The 17,075-nt window shown below is 36.0% G+C and overlaps 1 protein-coding gene across 1 annotated transcript in view; it reads right to left on the reverse strand.

Annotated features, from left to right (window-relative positions):
• Nucleotides 1-883: 883 nt before the first annotated feature.
• The window catches only part of TACR3 (tachykinin receptor 3), a 120,294-nt gene continuing 104,102 nt past the window's right edge, over nt 884-17,075 (reverse strand). The window contains exons 4-5 of the mRNA XM_030924269.1: nt 2,885-3,081; nt 884-1,373 (exon numbers count right to left, since the gene is read on the reverse strand). Coding sequence (XP_030780129.1) covers nt 1,067-1,373; nt 2,885-3,081 — 504 coding nt within the window. The 3' untranslated portion in view covers nt 884-1,066. The remainder of the gene's footprint in view (nt 1,374-2,884; nt 3,082-17,075) is intronic.

Below are 17,075 nucleotides of genomic sequence, written 5' to 3' on the forward strand. Positions count from 1 at the left end.
ATATCCCAACTATTGTGCAGGTTTGTTTTCCAAGAGGTAACTCACCTTTCCACACCTTGCCTGGTTTGCTCATATGTACCATATATTGGTATTTTTCAACCATATTTTCTTTTGTCACACTTACGACTTTTTTTCCCTAAGGAGTTGCCTTTGAAGATATTTTCTGATAATTTCTCCTAGTCCTTATTCTATTTCCAGTGAGGGGAGAGGAAGAGAACACAAATAGTATTCTTCCCCTATTTATTGGAATGTACCTTTACTGTTTTATAATCTAACTATTTATAAAATCTGTGAAAAATAAAGAGAATGATAGGAATTTTCTTTATATTTTTTAAGGTCCTAACTTTGACTACTTTTTAGCTTGGCATTCAAAAATAAGTAATGGTCAAAAAGTATATAATTTTTAAAAATTTCACTCTCTCACACAAAAAAAAATCAAGAGAATGAAATATACATTTGCCTAATGATTTAACTAGATTTCCTTTTCATTTAAATGCCATGGAAGAAATCTTTAAATCTTTAAACCTTTACATTCTACAAAATGAATTTTCTTGAGCAAAGATTTTCAGTTCCTATTTCTTGACGTTAATTTTCTGTTACTCTAGTGGGAAAATGAATCATTTAACTTTTTTTCCCATTTTATTTCTTAGGCAAAAAAAAAGTCCATTTTATATAGATTTTGTTTCCCTTAGCTTACGATATTATGTTTTAAAGATTCTTTAATCTCTTAGAAAAACTATATGTCATTTTAATGTCAAAAATGTATATTGCAATTTGTAAATGAGATAGTATTTTTCTGACATATTTTTGTTTGTTGCATATAATAATTTAGAGTTTTCAAAGAATAAATTTAAAGCCCATTTTATTTTGGGTGGAGGCTAACATTTTATTAGTGTCTTTGTCACATTTATATGCTACCTTTCTCAAGTTGACCATATCTGCCTAAAAATTGCTTTCTGTTTCTAGAGAGTATATAGGACAGGACTGATAAATAGGAGAATGGGGGCCTAGACTGGCACCATGATGGACCCACACTAATTTTTTACCTCAGGAAATGAAATTAAGGCTATTCATCCACAGAGGTATAGGGTGAGCTTATAAAACTTGAAGTGGTGGAGGCAGATTTGGAATTCCTGCAGGAGCAGCCATTGAAACTTGGGTCTCTTGGCGTTGCTCTTTTCTTCCAACTGGACCTGGCGATATCTGCATTGCTGGGGTCAAATACGACTGTCATGGACTCCATCCTGGTCACCGTGTACATACTGCTTTGCCGGGTTGGATAAAACCTGGTGGTCTTGAGCTCTAGCTCATCATAGCTGGAAACTTTGATGAAAGGACACCAGCGAAATGCTCTCTTGAAGCCAGCTCGAAATCTGAGGAAAAGCAGGCCACGGAAAGAAAAAGTTGTTTTTTTCAAGCAGATATGTCTTTCAGCTGCCACAGAAAATTCTACTTAAGGTAGTTATAACAACTCAGTTTTTGAGTTTGGTTTTTAGCCAAACTTAGAATTTGTGTCACAGTATTGTTGTTAGTCTTTTAGTTCTTGTTTGAATTGAATTGAATGGAAATTAATTTCCCATTAATGAGAAGCATTGATTCCCAGCAATGAAAAGCATCTCATTCCCACCAGTGAGAAGTCATCAATAGCAAACGCATAGCGTCAGGTAACCAATATAGTAAAGAAGCAGCATATTTTTCTAAAATAATTTTATACATTTACATAAATATAATTGAATTAGGCTTGCTAATTAAGGCACTTAAAAATGATATATTTCAAAATAGCTCCTTTCAGAAATGATTACACGTTTATAAAGTCTCATTTAATGTTAGAATTAATTGCTAATCTTGATGGTTTTTATCTAATCATGTATGAAAGTACAAAATCCTTATCTTTGTAAACCTTTAAATGAAGTTGATTAAAAGTGGATGTAATGCTTGTGGGGTGGCGGGAATTGAGATATGGCTTATGCAATTAGTGAAAAAAAAAGGCAAGAATTAATTAAATATTTAACAAACTTAAGGCACAGTGTGGTAGAGCCCCAACTGGGGAGAGAGAGCTTAGGATTTAATTCATGCAGTTACTTACATAAAGTCCCAATTCTACTTGCAAAAAAAAAAAAAAAAAACACATTAACTTATTGCAGGACTTACCAACCCTGTGAAATTTAACCTTACCCCTTCATATGCTGACCAATAAAACCAAGGTGGTTTTATCTGGAAAGCAGATTTTATCATTTTTTTTCTAGTTTTACATTTGACTATAAATATTCTCACTTTTCATTTTTTAACTTTATAAACATCTTTCCCTTGACCACCGTGGTTTCTTCACAAGCCATCTCCATGGAGGCTGCACACTCTCTTACTCACCCCACCTCACCATGCAGGAAGGAGGATTGGAGCTCCCCTTGTTTTTACAAAACCTTCTACTTCAAAGTTTATTTATTTACAACATATCCTTTTTAATAAAGTCTGCTCACATATGCCATCATCTCTCCATCTTATAGAAATTATTCAAGAATTTCTAGGAAGTATCTTTATTTCTTTGAAGATTTGAGCATATTTTCAATTCTCCTTCAATCATGAGGGTACTTCTTTTTCTTTGGCATGTAAAATTCTGAGCTTTTGGAGGAAGAAGTTGGCCCATAGAAGAATCATCCAGTTAGAAACCCAAGAACATTGTTTGGGGCATCTAATTATTAATGTGGGATGCTTTATAAAGTGTGTATGGGGGGTCTTAAAAGATAAAGCCTGTGCCTCTCTCAGTGAATTCTTAAATTTTCCCTTCCTTCTGCACGTTGAATTTGCACCAAGAAAATGGAACAACATTGTATGTTTCCAGCGAAGGCGGGTGTGACAAGCAACTTGCATTTCGTTTTGTTTTTACCTTTTATTCAGACAGCAGTAGATGATGGGATTGTACATGGTTGAGCTCATTGCCAGCCAAAAGCTAGCCAGGTAGACCTGCTGGATGTATTTCCATCTATTTAGTTGTTGATAGATTGCAGTGAGAATGAAGTAAATATGATAGGGCAGCCAGCAGATAGCAAATGTCATGACAACAATAATCATCATTTTGACAACCTATAAAGAAAAAAAGTCATTTTTGATGAACATAATACTCATTGAATATAATAGTTCCAACAGCTTATTGCAAATCATGCTTTTCTGATAATACACATCATGCCTAGGGAATAGTCAATATATTAAAAAATGGTGAAGCAATATAGGGACAGTTGCCTAAGGTAAGTCTCAAGAAAGTATGCTATGTCACTATTCATTTCTACCTATCTAAGTGAATGGGTGGTGCTAACTCAAACACAGACAAGTATATTTTGATTGGCCTGAAGAAAATAAGTGTTTACAAAAACCCAGAGAGCCTAGAACAGAGAGAGAGAGTGTTGGGGTCCGCGTGTTTCCTAAACAAAGGAAAGAACACACAAGACAACACAAGACAAGACAAACATGGCAGCCACCCCGAATGGCGCGCTCTGCTTTATTTTATACAGTCATTTGTGGAATGTTGCCAAGTCACAAGACACATTGTTGTTTTTCTGACCTTTCCCTGACTTTCTGGATTTTCAAGATGTTTACACATAAACAAGCCCCCAGGGTCTGCTGTTTGCAGCTGGCTCCTTTGTCCTCCCTGTTTGCAGGGAAGGAATGCCCTGCTTCGTTTGCAAGAGCAGGACTAATCGGGAACATCTGGTTTGCGAGCACTTAGTCCTCTACAAGATAGGAACTAGGATGTGGCTGTGTAGCCTGCATTGTACAATAGTGGAGACATTATCTCCAGGAAATCAAGTAAGTCACTATGGAGGTTTACTAGGCTGCTAGGGCTGGGCTTGTTCAAGTCAGTACTTTTTTATAGCCTGACTATAGCTTAAGACTATTCAGATTTCTTTAATAGACTGCTCACTATGCAACCTTATGAATATTAATTTGGTTTCTCTTATAATCTGATATTGGGGAAGATTTCCCCAAATAGTGATTATATGTAAATATTCACATTAGTGTGAGGAAAATACTAACTTCAGATTTGCAAATAGGTTATTGGTTTATGCAACTGTTTTGTACATTAGCTTTTATGACTTTGGTAAGCATAGGTCATTTCCTTTGATTGTATACTTGTGAATGATAATATCCTGGACAGCTCTAATGAAAGTAGAATGTCAGCTATTATTTCTCTTCCACTAGGCCTAAAATTCCTCAAGACAGAATGTCTTAACTATCTTTTTACTCCCAGCATCTACCACAGTCCTTGGTATATAGCTGAGATAAATAGATATAGAATGAATGAGTAATAAATAGCAATGTACAGTTTGTAGCAGGAGGTTGAAATGAAGGATGTTTTGTGTGTCTCTAAATAAAATAAAATCTATTCCATTGTCTGTGTTTATAAGAAAGGTAGAATCAAAGGTATTAAACACTGAGCAGCTTGACTTTTCATTTAAAATAATATTCTCTGAGTATCTCATTTGATATTTCTCAGAATCAATCTATCTGCTAAATATGTTCATGTCTCTTGGGAATTTGGAAATAGTAAAAAGTTTAAAATAAGATACTTTAAGCTAAATAATTTTGAAGCTTACCTGCGGTCAGATTAAAACAAATCAGAGAAAGCTCTGATGTAAAGGGCCTATGAGGCACCTCGGAACTAGGAAGATACAGTAGTTATGAAATGGACTTGTCATTTGACTGCAAATTAGGGATTCAGATGAAGGTTGGCAAGGTTTAGTCAGGAGAGACATGATTTTAGAAACAGACAAAGCATGAAATGGATCAATGTGGAAGGTAACTCTTCCCTAAGGGCCAAACCACTGTACCATCCAGGTGACCAGCACTGAGCAGATGGAAATTGGCCATCAGAGATGAAAATCCAGGTCAACAACTCACGAAATGTCATCACTGGTCACACCATATAACATCTTTTGATTTTCCCAATGTTCTTCAAATTACATTGCTTTCTTCTGAGGAACTGCTTTTGTATTTCTGTATTTTATTTCTCAGGTTTCCTATTCATAATTCATATATTTGTGAAAAACAAGTGATATACTTTAATTTACATTTATGCAATATTTTACATATTTAATGATTAATTAATTGTCTTTCAATTGCACATTAGCAAATTGAGGCAAAAACCCAAAGCTCTGACCACTGTGATTCATGTAACTAAGAAAGATCTTTCTTTTCTTTTTACCCTCTATTTACAGATAAAAACGTCTGTCGAATATCTTGAGTCTAGAAAATAACATTGAGAAAAATAGTGGTTGAGGACCAATTCCTTATCCAGAAGTTTACAATATAATGAAAAAAAAATAAAATGTACAATTTTAATAAAAATGCATGCATTGAAATGTTGAGTATGAACATATGCAGATAAAATTTAAAATAATATTTATGAGAATCTACTAGCTTATTGTAACAAAGACTGACTCAATACATGCCTACTAACTGTAGGTTCAGAGGATATTAGACTAAATGAAATGGGTCTATTGATGTTTTCATTGTTGAATTTGTGAGCATTCTAGTATTCCTTGAACAGGGTAGTTAAGCTCCAGCCATAGATTATTTTCCCTGGCTCCTCTCTCTACCTAGAACACTCTTCTAACCATGATTCCCAGGGTTTAAGTACCTCACCTCCTTCAAGTCATTGCACAATTGTCATTTTTTCTTTGAGTGCTATTCTGACCAACTGATTTAAAATCACAATCTGCCCTTTCAGCCCTCCCAGAACCTCTTAGCTTGCTCTTTCTCTTCAGTTTGTTATGTTTTTTCTTTATTTTGTGTCTCCTGATGCTGGACTGTAAAAGAGCAAGGATTTTCTGTTTGTTTTGTTCATTTGTATTTCAGGCACCTAGACTGGACTTCATACATAAAGGGTACTCAGAAATTTTTTAAATGAACAAGTGAAAGTGACTATAAAACAAAAGAAACTGAAAGACACAGACAGTTAAGTAATGTCTAAGATTTTACTCAGTCATCAATTACTAGAATCATTTGTTTTTCATTTAAGATGATCATGTGTATGTAAAATGAACATGGAATTTACTGCTATTTCTGCTTTCAAGGCAAACAAATTTAAAAAAAGAATGAGTCCAAAAATAATATAACTTTTTCTTTTCTTTCTTTTTTTTTTTTTTTTGAAATGGAGTTACTCTGTCACCCAGGATGGAGTGCAGTGGCGCGATCTTGGCTCACTGCAACCTCCGCCTTCCGGGGTCAAATAATTCTGCCTCAGCCTCCCTAGTAGCTGGGATTGCAGGAGTGCATCACCATGCCTGGCTAATTTTTGTATTTTTAGTAGAGAAGGGGTGTCACCATAGTGCAGGCTGATCTCAAACTCCTGACCTTGTGACCCACCCACCTCGGCCTCCCAAAGTTCTGGGATTACAGGTGTGGGCCACCATACCCGGTCTAATATAATTATTTTTATGGGGCACATGAAAGCATTAGATTTCATTCTAAGCAAGTGTTAAGAGCAAGTAAAATATCTTTGAGAATGTTAACATAAATTGTATTTGAATCATTTTATACAGATTGACTACAAACTCCCTACGCACAAAATTGTTTTCCGACAATTGCTGAAAACCTGCTAAGGCTATCAGAGTCCTTTTAGATAAATTTCCATTTTCAAAGTGCAAAAAGTTCAGAAAAACATGCAAAAATTAAAATGCATGTGGAAAATGGAACAGAGACTTCAGATAGCTTCTAACTCACATACAGAGGGCCTTTAGGACTTGTTGTGAAAGATTTATAAACATATTTTAAAAATTTTAAGAAGAGTTTAAAATACCCTACAACATTTTTTAAAAGTGAAACAGTGGCTATAATATATTTTCTGTACTTATTTCCATATAATACTGTTACCTTGGCTCTCTGCTTACAAAATCTTGTAGTGTTATTTCAGATGATGAACTCTCTGGACCCTAGTTTTGATGTGAATGCAAACATAGGCTCTTGGGTGGGAGAAATTATCTGCTTTGTGAAATGATGAAATCACAAAATTGAAATCACCCCCCTGATAAAATGCCAAAGAAAAGAACTCTTTGAAGCATGAAGCTTGAGCAATGATAGATGTGCAGGTACTATAAGCAGTTACCACTGTATTGCATGGCTGAACAATGGTAACAGGGCAGACAGGCTATGAACTGTTAAAGAGAAAAAAGAATCAGGTGGTGAACTTTCAGAATCTTGAGATTTTTAGGCAAGATCAAGATGACAATCTGGGACAGAGAAGGTTCAAATCTCTCATCATGTCTTAATAATGTTATTAAGTGGGTAGCCACCCATTATCCTTGGAAACTTGCAAGCAGGATGAAGGAGGAAAGTGGGGACATGTAATGTAGCCCTTACAAAGTTATAGTGCCTATTTTTAGCAGTTAAGAATCGAACTACATAGGCAGGATGGAATTGCATGTCCTCATATATTAGTGAGAATAAACTTTGGATACCTCTCCTTCACGTATCGAAGGGGAAAGATCTTAGATTTTTGTATACCATACAGATTAGACTGAAATGCCTACAGCTGTTCTTATCTATCACATTAAATTAGTGTAGGAAGGATGTTTTTGAGGTTTGGGTTGTAAAAGCAAAAATTAGTTTAGGAAATTAACTAAAATGCTGACAACTATTTAGAAAACTCTAGTGGTCATATTCTTTGGTACAGGATTGATTCTTTCTAAATGCTTAGAATAAAAATAATCAGCTTGGTGTGACAAAAAACAAAACAAAACAAAACTTCTTGTTTTGATTAGAATCTCCTTAGAGCATATGTTTTGAAGAATCATCCCATGGACCACACCCTACCACTTGCTCATATCTGTCCTCTGCACAAGTGTTCTCAAATGGATCATTATTTTCCTTTAAGTAAAAATTTCAGGCCATTTTTTTCTAATCACAAATTAGCAGACTAAAATAATATGCTAAAGGGTAAGATGTTTTAAAAATCAATAAAAAGCATCAAAATTGAAAGTATTACTTCATAGGCTATTTAGGTTTGGCTTTTGGTGCTTCACTTTCAAAGACAAAGAATTTCAGTATCACATGATATTTTGCAGAGTGCAGGATGACTCGGAAGATAAACTTGGCCAGTAATTTCAGGACTGGGTGAAAATATAGGCATTTTATGTGAGTGTCATCTAAGAAATTGGGCACTGTTGCCAAATCCAACTAACATGCACATTCAGTTAACATTAGCCTAGAGCAATGCCTATAAGAAATTATGTCAAGCCCAAGCAAATGAAAAAACCTGTGTGCATGTATATGCAATTATGGAAAATGTGTGTGTGTGTGTGTATGTTGTATTGTGTTGTGTTGTACTTGCACTCTATTTCTTTGCATTTCATCGGTCATGTTTCCTTTTTAAAGTAATTTTACGTTTTCATTGTAAACTTGATCTTTGAGAGCGCTATAAGATTTCAGGCCTGTAGTGGTGTGAAACCAAAGGAAAAGATGCAACCACAAAAAGGAAGACAAGATTGATGGCATTAGAAAAGTAAGTACATTAAATCAGAAAAAATAAAGATGGATTTTATGGCATCATGGTTAGGGATAAAAACTTACAGAGGCTTTTAATGGCCTGAATTGTGGCCCCCACAAAATTCATAAGTCAATGTTCTAATTCTCGGTACCTCAGAGTGTGTCTATACTTAGAGATAGTGTCTTTAAAAAGGAAATTCAGTTAAAATTAGGCCATTAGGGTGAACCCTAATTTGATATGACTGGTGTCCTTCTAAGAAGAAGACATCAGGAAATAGACACAGAAAGGTAAAGACAGGGAGAAAGACAGGCATCTGTATGCTAAGGAGAGATGTCTTTGAAGAAACAAACCCCACTGTCACTTTGATCTTGGACTTGTACCTTCCAGAATTGTGAGAAAGTAAACTTCTGTTCTTAAAGCCATCCAGTTTGTGGTATTTTCTTATGGAAGTCATGGAAAACTAATACAGAATTTGGTAATGAGAGGCGAGGTGCTGCTGTAACAAATGCCTAAACGTGGGAAAGAGGCTCTAAGACTGAGTAACTGGTACAGGCTGGAAAAATTCTGAGATGTAAGAAAAAGCCTAGATTGCTTTGAAGAGAATGCTGGTAGAAAGATGAACACTAAAGGCAATTCTAATGAGGTTTCAGAAGAAAAAGACGAGAGCAATAGAGAAAGATTTTTATAGTCTCGGAGATATACAGATATCATCATGAATAGAATGTTGACAGAAATATGAACATTAAAGATGCTTTTTGTGAAGTCTCAGATGGAAATGAGAAACATGTTATTGGACCCTGAAAAAAAGGCAGTTATTGTTATAAAGCAACAAAGAACTTGGCCAAATTATGCTTTAATGTTTTGCAGAAAGTAGAATTTTTAAGTGATGAACTTGGATATTTAGCTGAGAACTTTTCTAAGCAAAGTGTTGGAGGTATGTCCTGGTTTCTACTTGTAGCAAATTGTTAGAGGAAAGAAAGAAGTTGAAAAGACATTTGTAAGCAAAAAGGAACCAGAACTTAAAGATCTGGAAAATTTTCAGCCAATCCACATTGTAAAAAATGAGAAAGCATGTTCTGGAGCAAACACTAAAGGTATGGGTGGATATGCATTTGATAAAGAGATTATAGGAATATGACCTATGGATCTAATCAGGTATCTCTGCAGAAGACAGGAAAAATTACGGGGTTATACTAGTAGAAATGCTGCCAGATTTTGACTGAAGGGGACAGATACAGGGTGAAATTAAGGAAGGCAGCCAGACTTCTGTGATTCTATAGGACAGGTCAGTAGAGCTACCCAGCTATAAACATGTATTATCCTTTAAGAAAAAAGGACAATGACCCTAAAGGTGAATCAGAGGTTGGCAGGGCTGCTGCTGCCACCACGGGCCCAGAGCACACAGGCTGTGAGGTAGGGCTGTCTCCTCTTTCAGGTCCAGAGTGGTTGGAGTGCTGCCCAGGACCAAGAGAGTAGGCTATTGTTCTCAAGGTCCTGGAGGACATAACATTGAGCCAGCAAAGATTATTCTTTAGCATTAAAATGTAATGGAATCTGTCCTGCCAGATTTCAGATTTGCTTGGAATCCATCACCCCTTTCCTCTTTCTGGTTTTTCTCTTTTGTAATAGAAAAGTCTATTCTATGACTTTCCCATCTTTCCATTTTGGAAGCAAGTAACTTTTCTGGTTTCACAGGTTCACAGCTGGAGATAAATTTTGCTTCAGGATGAATCATCCCTTGAGTCTCACCCATATCTCAATTAGATGATAATATAAATAAGACTTGAATTTAGCTTTGATATTGGAATGGGTGAAGACTTTTGGGGTTTTTGGGATGAGGTGAATATATTTTGCACATAAGAAGGACAGAAATGTTAGGGGGTGAGTGGACAGAATGTTGTAGGCTGCATTGCAGCCTCCCCAAATTCCTATGTTGATGTCCCAGTTCCCAGTAACTGAGAATGTGACTATATTTTGACACAGGATCTTTGAAGAGGTACTTAAGATGAGGTTATTATGGTGGGCACTAAACCAATATGACAGGTATGTTTAAAAGAAGTGATTAGTACAGGCACACAGAAGGAAGAGCAAGGGAAGACATGGGGTTGCAGATATCTGCAAAACAAGGAAAGAGGTCTCAGAACAAGCCAATTCTGTTGACACCTTGAGCTTACACTTCTAGCCTTTGGAATTGTGAATATGTTTTTGTTGTTTAAGCCACTTAGTCTATGATATTTTGTTATGGCAACCTGAACAGACATCTCAAATACAATGTTTGAGATGCCGAGGTCAGTACACAACAGGACTTCATTCCAGCACAGTAGGAAGCATAATACTGTACAGAGTCCCAGTAAAAATGAAGATTTACAGAACGGTTTGGATTGCCTGGAATTGCTTTCAGTGATGTAAGGGATATATCAAGATGAGTATTTCCTTTATTTGAGCCTTTCTTACATTATATATGGTCTTCCTCACAAGCACTGTTTTTCATGCTAATTCCTTTGCAGCAGAAAAGAATGACAAGCTCACAGAAAGTGTGCTTGCTGAGTGAAGTAATAGATTTGTCTTGGTTTTATACAGCTCAATAATCCAATTGAATCTGTCACTTGGACTTACATTGAAGAGTAGTCCCTTTGATTAAAGCCAAAGCCTTCTCAGTTATCACACTTAGGTATTCACCTCTAAAGGAACAGAGCTGATTACACTTGTTTATAGAAGAGAACTAAAACAGAAAATAGCCAGAAAATAACTTCTATGCTGTGGAAAAATAATAGATTATTTGGATACCCAAAATATCGGTTAAAAAAAAGATTTATTTACCAGTATTTCAGGCATCCAAATAATCAAGACCAATTTCAAAATGAAATTTTTTAAAGAAATTAAAAGTGGTTTACTTTAAAGGTATACATCTAGCAAATTAACACAAAAATGTAATAAAAGTATACTATTCATAACATATAGACAAATATGTAGGAGTACTAATTCATAATGAACTACAAGAAAGTAGTAACGTAGTCTTTTAATAGGAATGGAATTTGGAATTTTGTACCCTTGATCTTAGCCAAAAGGTTGAGAAGGGGTGAGTCTGAAATTTTTTATTCAATGTCTTCTGCTCTTACACATGGAGTGGGCTGGATTGTTACATTGTAACTTGGCAACAATAGAGACATTGTTGTCAATGCTCTAGCCTCTGTATTTTAAGTTTCTGTCTTATAAATTCTACAAGGTATAACAATGTTTTCAAATTTTCCCTCCTGTACATTATTTAAAATTTTTTCTCACCCAACTTTTCAAACATCAATCTCTATATCTTTTTCTTTACTACCTTCCTGTCACCAATTTCTGTTGATACTGATTCTATATTACAGAATACAATGTTCAGCACTTTGGAGTTCTTCACTCTATGCTTTGGCCAGGTGGTTCTAATATCCATTTTGAGAATCATCAAAAGAAAATCACGTGGATAGTTACATTATTCTTTGAGAGAGGTAAAGTCAAAGGCATATTTGAGGGTAAGCACTGATAGATGAGTCAGTGGAGTCATGTCTATCATTGGTTTCAGTAAAAGTCTTGTGATATTTTTATATTCATTTAAAAACTTTAAAATACATGAGCTTATTTAATCTTTAAAACAAACTTTAGACTATATTAATATATTAATACTTTCTCCATTTTACGGATGAGGAACTTAACACTAAGGAGGTGCAGTGATTTCTCAAGATCCCGAAGGCAAGTTCAGTGCTAGGATGAGCAGGTTTCTTAATTTCTGATTAGCTAAAACTCATTTGTGTCCACTGTGCTTCTAAAGACTCTTAGAAATAGTCCCTTCTTCTTTCTTCATTTTATACTTATGGGATGTTTAAGTGAAAGGGCAGTCACAGAATCTTATTTCTCTAAGGAACAGCTTTGAAGGTTTATGTGAGAAGAGATGTTTTCCTACAGCAGGAAGGTGAAAGAATAAGAAAAGAAGTTGAAATGGTGGAGTGAGCATGGCAGCTTAAGGTTGAAGAGTCACTTATCTAACTCTACATGAATACCGAGAGATTTATCTGAACTGAAAACTGTGAAATAGGGACATGACACTTTTAATATTTTATGTGGCCATATGGTACAATCAACTTCCACATTCTTCACTTACGTGAAATACATTTAAAGACAAATGGATAATTAGTATAAATCATTGACAACCTCACATATTCATTAGATTATACTAGACTACACCAGAGGACATGAAAAGAGGGGAGGAAGGGAAGGTGGCAGGAGGGAGAAAATTAACCACAAACACCCCCTGCAAGAAGAAAACAACTTTTTTTCCAGTAAGTAGGTAACGGTGTCACTCCTCCAACCCTTACAATCTTAATAAAACTGATCTCCCTGCATGCAGTAATAAAGAACAGTCAAACAAAGCCACCCCGGAATGAAGCAGGTCTGCTGAAAGGACTATGTTAGTCCCAGCTCAGTAGCTAATTAATTTAAGATGCTTTGACATCCATGGAAAGGGAGAAAGTCAAGAGGACTTCTGCCTCAATTACCTTTTCTGGAGAAGAGGGTACAAATGAGAAAACAGTTGCAAACTACTGCCAGCCTGCTGGCCACATGGCATAGGGTCACCTCATCCCTCTTATTCCTTTCTGCCCAGGAGTTGCAGGGAGAGATCTTGTATTTTGAAAGTATGACTGGCCTGGTAGAAAAGGCCAGGCTGACACCCTTTGTCAGACCAACAGATATGTTTAATATATGTTGACATAACTCATATTTTTATAACTCATATCATAACTGTTTATTTACTTTTTGAGATGGAGTTTCGTTCTTGTTGCTTAGGCTGGAGTGCAATGGAGCAATCCGGCTCACTGCAACATTCGCCTCTCGGGTTCAAGCGATTCTCCTGCCTCAGCCTGCTGAGTAGCTGGGATTACAGGCATGCACCACCACACCTAGCTAATTTTGTATTTTTAGTAGAGATGGGGTTTCACCACGTTGGTCAGGCTGGTCTTGAACTCCTGACCTCAGGTGATCTGCCCACCTTGGCCTCCCAAAGTGCTAGGATTACAGGCATGAGCCACCGCACCAGCCAACTCATCCTTTTAAAAATTCGGTGGTATTTATGTACTGTAGTATGAAATGTTGAATCTACCGGTGTCTTAAGATTCCTTTGCATTTTTTTTTTTAAAGAAACCTTAAATGCGTAAATACTTTATTTGCTCTTTGAGATAGCATAAATCTAGAATATCTGAAATTATACTTTTCTGTACTTACCTAGTAGCAAATTAGATAAATCACTAAGCATAGATATATTCTCTACAATATCTAGAAAACTAAGACAGCATGATGTATAAGTAATGTCCTCATTTGTAGTTACAATGAAGTAAATCTATATGATTTGAATATACTTATCCCTGTACCTGGAATGTCCTGATACCCTTTTTTTTTTTTTTTTTTTTTTTTGCTTACAAAATACTCTATCCCTTCTTTGGGACGTCAACTCAGGTTCACCTCTCTAAATAAATTCCTGAGGAGAGCAAAGATCACCTGGTGACCGGCCATCAAGCAGACTATGTGGAGGCAAAACTCCATCTGAGGAATTCCTTATTATCTAAAGCTGGCATCTGGTGCAACGGTTCATTCCCCACAATTTTTAAGTACTTAGAATTTCCATACATCTCCAGAATGCATGCATGTTGAAACTCACTATGCAACCCTTACTGACATCAAGGCACCAAAATATCTGCAAATGTAATTATTTACCATGAATTATGTGACTATTGTGGTCCAAATGACCCGTAAGTTCTCTCTTTAAGGTTCATTAATACCCCTAAGGAAAATCCACCGCTGTGTGCTCAGTCCTTTCTTGCTGAAGTGCTCCTCTGCACTGTGCTGCAGCATTATATTCCATTTAATAAAACTTTCCTTTTCTAACCTATACAGTTGGTAAATTCTTCTTATTACCTGGGAGCCAACCAGTTTCTGTTGCCAGGGCTCTGACATCACAACTGGCACTTCCCTTCATTTCTTCAGACAGGAAGTGTTAGATAATAATTCTTTTAATTGTATATACTCTAAGTTCTGGGATACATGTGCAGAATGTGCAGGTGTTACATAGTTATACACATGCCATGGTGGTTTGCTGCACACATCAACCTGTTATCTAGTCCTCCCCTAGCCCCCCACCCACTGACAGGCCCTGGTGTGTGATGTTCCCCTCCCTTTGTCCATAAGTTCTCATTGTTCAACTCCCACTTATGAGTGAGAACACGCGGTGTTTGGTTTTCTGCTCCTATGTTAGTTTGCTGAGAATGATGGTTTCCAGCTTCATCAGTCTCCCTGCAAACATCGTGAACTCATCCCTTTATATGGCTGCATAGCATTCCATGGTGTATATGTGCCACATTTTCTTTATCCAGTCTATCGTTTTTGGGCATTTGGGTTGGTTCCAAGAGTTTGCTATTGTGAACAGTGGTGCAATAAACATGTGTGTGCATGTCTTTATAGTAGAATGATTTATAATCCTTTGGGTATATACCCAGTAATGGGATTGCTGGGTCAAATGGAATTTCTGGTTCTAGATCTTTGAGGAATTGCCACATTGTCTTCCACAATGGTTGGACTAATTTATACTCCCACCAACAGTGTAAAAGCATTCCTATTGCTCCACGTTTTCTCCAGCATCTGTTGTTTCCTGACTTTTTAATGATCATCAAATTACAAACCACTGCTTAAGGAAATAAGAGAGGACACAAACAGAAGAACATTCCATGCTCATGGATAGGAAGAATCAATATCTTGAAAATGGCCATACTGCCCAAAGTAATTTATAGATTCAGTGCTATCCCCATCAAACTACCATTGACTTTCTTCACAGAATTGGAAAAGCTACTTTAAATTTCATATGGAACCAAAAAGGAGCCCATATCTCCAAGATAATCCTAAGGAAAAAGAACAAAGCTGGAGGCATCAGGCTACCTGACTTCAAACTATATTACAAGGCTATATTAACCAAAACACCATGGTACTGGTACCAAAACAGATATATAAACCAATGCAACAGAACAGAGGCCTCAGAAATAACACCACACATCTACAACTGTTTGGTCTTTGAAAAACCTGACAAAACAAGCAATGGGGAAAGGATTCCCTATTTAATAATTGGTGTTGGGAAAACTGGGTAGCCATATGCAGAAAACTGAAACTGGATCCCTTCTTTACACCTTATACAAAAATTAATTCAAGATGGATTAAATAATGAAACATAAGACCTAAAACCATAAAAACCCCAGAAGAAAACCTAGGCAACACCATTCAGGATGTAGACATGGGCAAAGACTTCATGATTAAAACACCAAAAGCAACGGCAACAAAAGCCAAAATGGCAAATGGGATCTAATTAAACTAAAGAGCTTCTGCACAGCAAAAGAAACTATTATCAGAGTGAACAGGCAACTTACAGAATGGGAGAATTTTTTTGCAATTTATCCATCTGACAAGGGCTAATATCCAGAATCTACAAAGAATTTAAACAAATTTACAAGAAAAAGACAACCCCATCAGTAAGTGGGCAAATGATGTGCACAGACACTTCTCAAAAGAGACATTTATGTGGCCAAAAAACGTATGAAAAAAAGGTCATCATCACTGGTCATTAGAGAGATAATAATTCTTAATTAGACTTAGCAAGTCATATCTATCTTTTGTAACACAGATATGTGGTATTGTTAAACATGTTTCTGTTTCCTTTAGTCCATATCATGGCCTATGCATTATTTATCTTTGTGCCCCCAGAAATTAGCATAGGTCTTGATATTTGAATTTTGAAGGTATCTTTTGACTTTTGAAGGTATCTGATTTTCAGACCCAGTTTATGAACATTTTAATTGCAGGGAGCACTATGTATTTATTTTTATCTTACCAGTGTTTAGTGTTATTATGTTCATAATAAAAATTCAAAAATACTATTTAAAACAAATAAAACAAAAATACTTTTAAATATTTTACATTTAAATTAAAATAATCTTTATTGCTCTTAGTTTTTGTCTCTAGCAGGATGGATGTTTGGAAACAATAGCTATTTGAGCCATGTGATAATAAAGGCTTAAGAAAGAAATACAATTGTTTTTGTATACTTAGATTGTACAATAGAGAATATTGGCTTGAAACATACATTTTGGATGATATTTAATGCCACGGGAATGAATGAAACTACTCAGAGAATAAAGAGTGAGAAGTAGTCTAGATTAAGCCCCAAATAACTCAGACATTTTGAAGTCAGATAGAGACAAAGAGCTGGAAAGGATATGAGGAACAAGCAGTTAAAGATTTGGCAAGAAAACTACTACAACGTGGTCAAAAACATCACTAAAGGGTTTTCCTCTCCTTTAGGAGGGAGGATTGCCAGTCCTGTAGAATGTTGCTCAAAGTTTTAGTAAGATAAGAAATGACGGTTTCCATGGAGACTGGTGTTGAACTGAACCAGAGCACCTCTGGTGGAATTGTGGAGTCAAAATCTAAATGGAAAGGTTTAAAGTGTGAATGGAATATTATTGGATGCATACCTAAAAGAAAATAAATCATTCTATCAAAATGACACATGCACTCATATCTT

This window comes from Rhinopithecus roxellana, chromosome 2, assembly GCF_007565055.1.
Source record: "Rhinopithecus roxellana isolate Shanxi Qingling chromosome 2, ASM756505v1, whole genome shotgun sequence".
NCBI lineage: Eukaryota > Metazoa > Chordata > Mammalia > Primates > Cercopithecidae > Rhinopithecus > Rhinopithecus roxellana.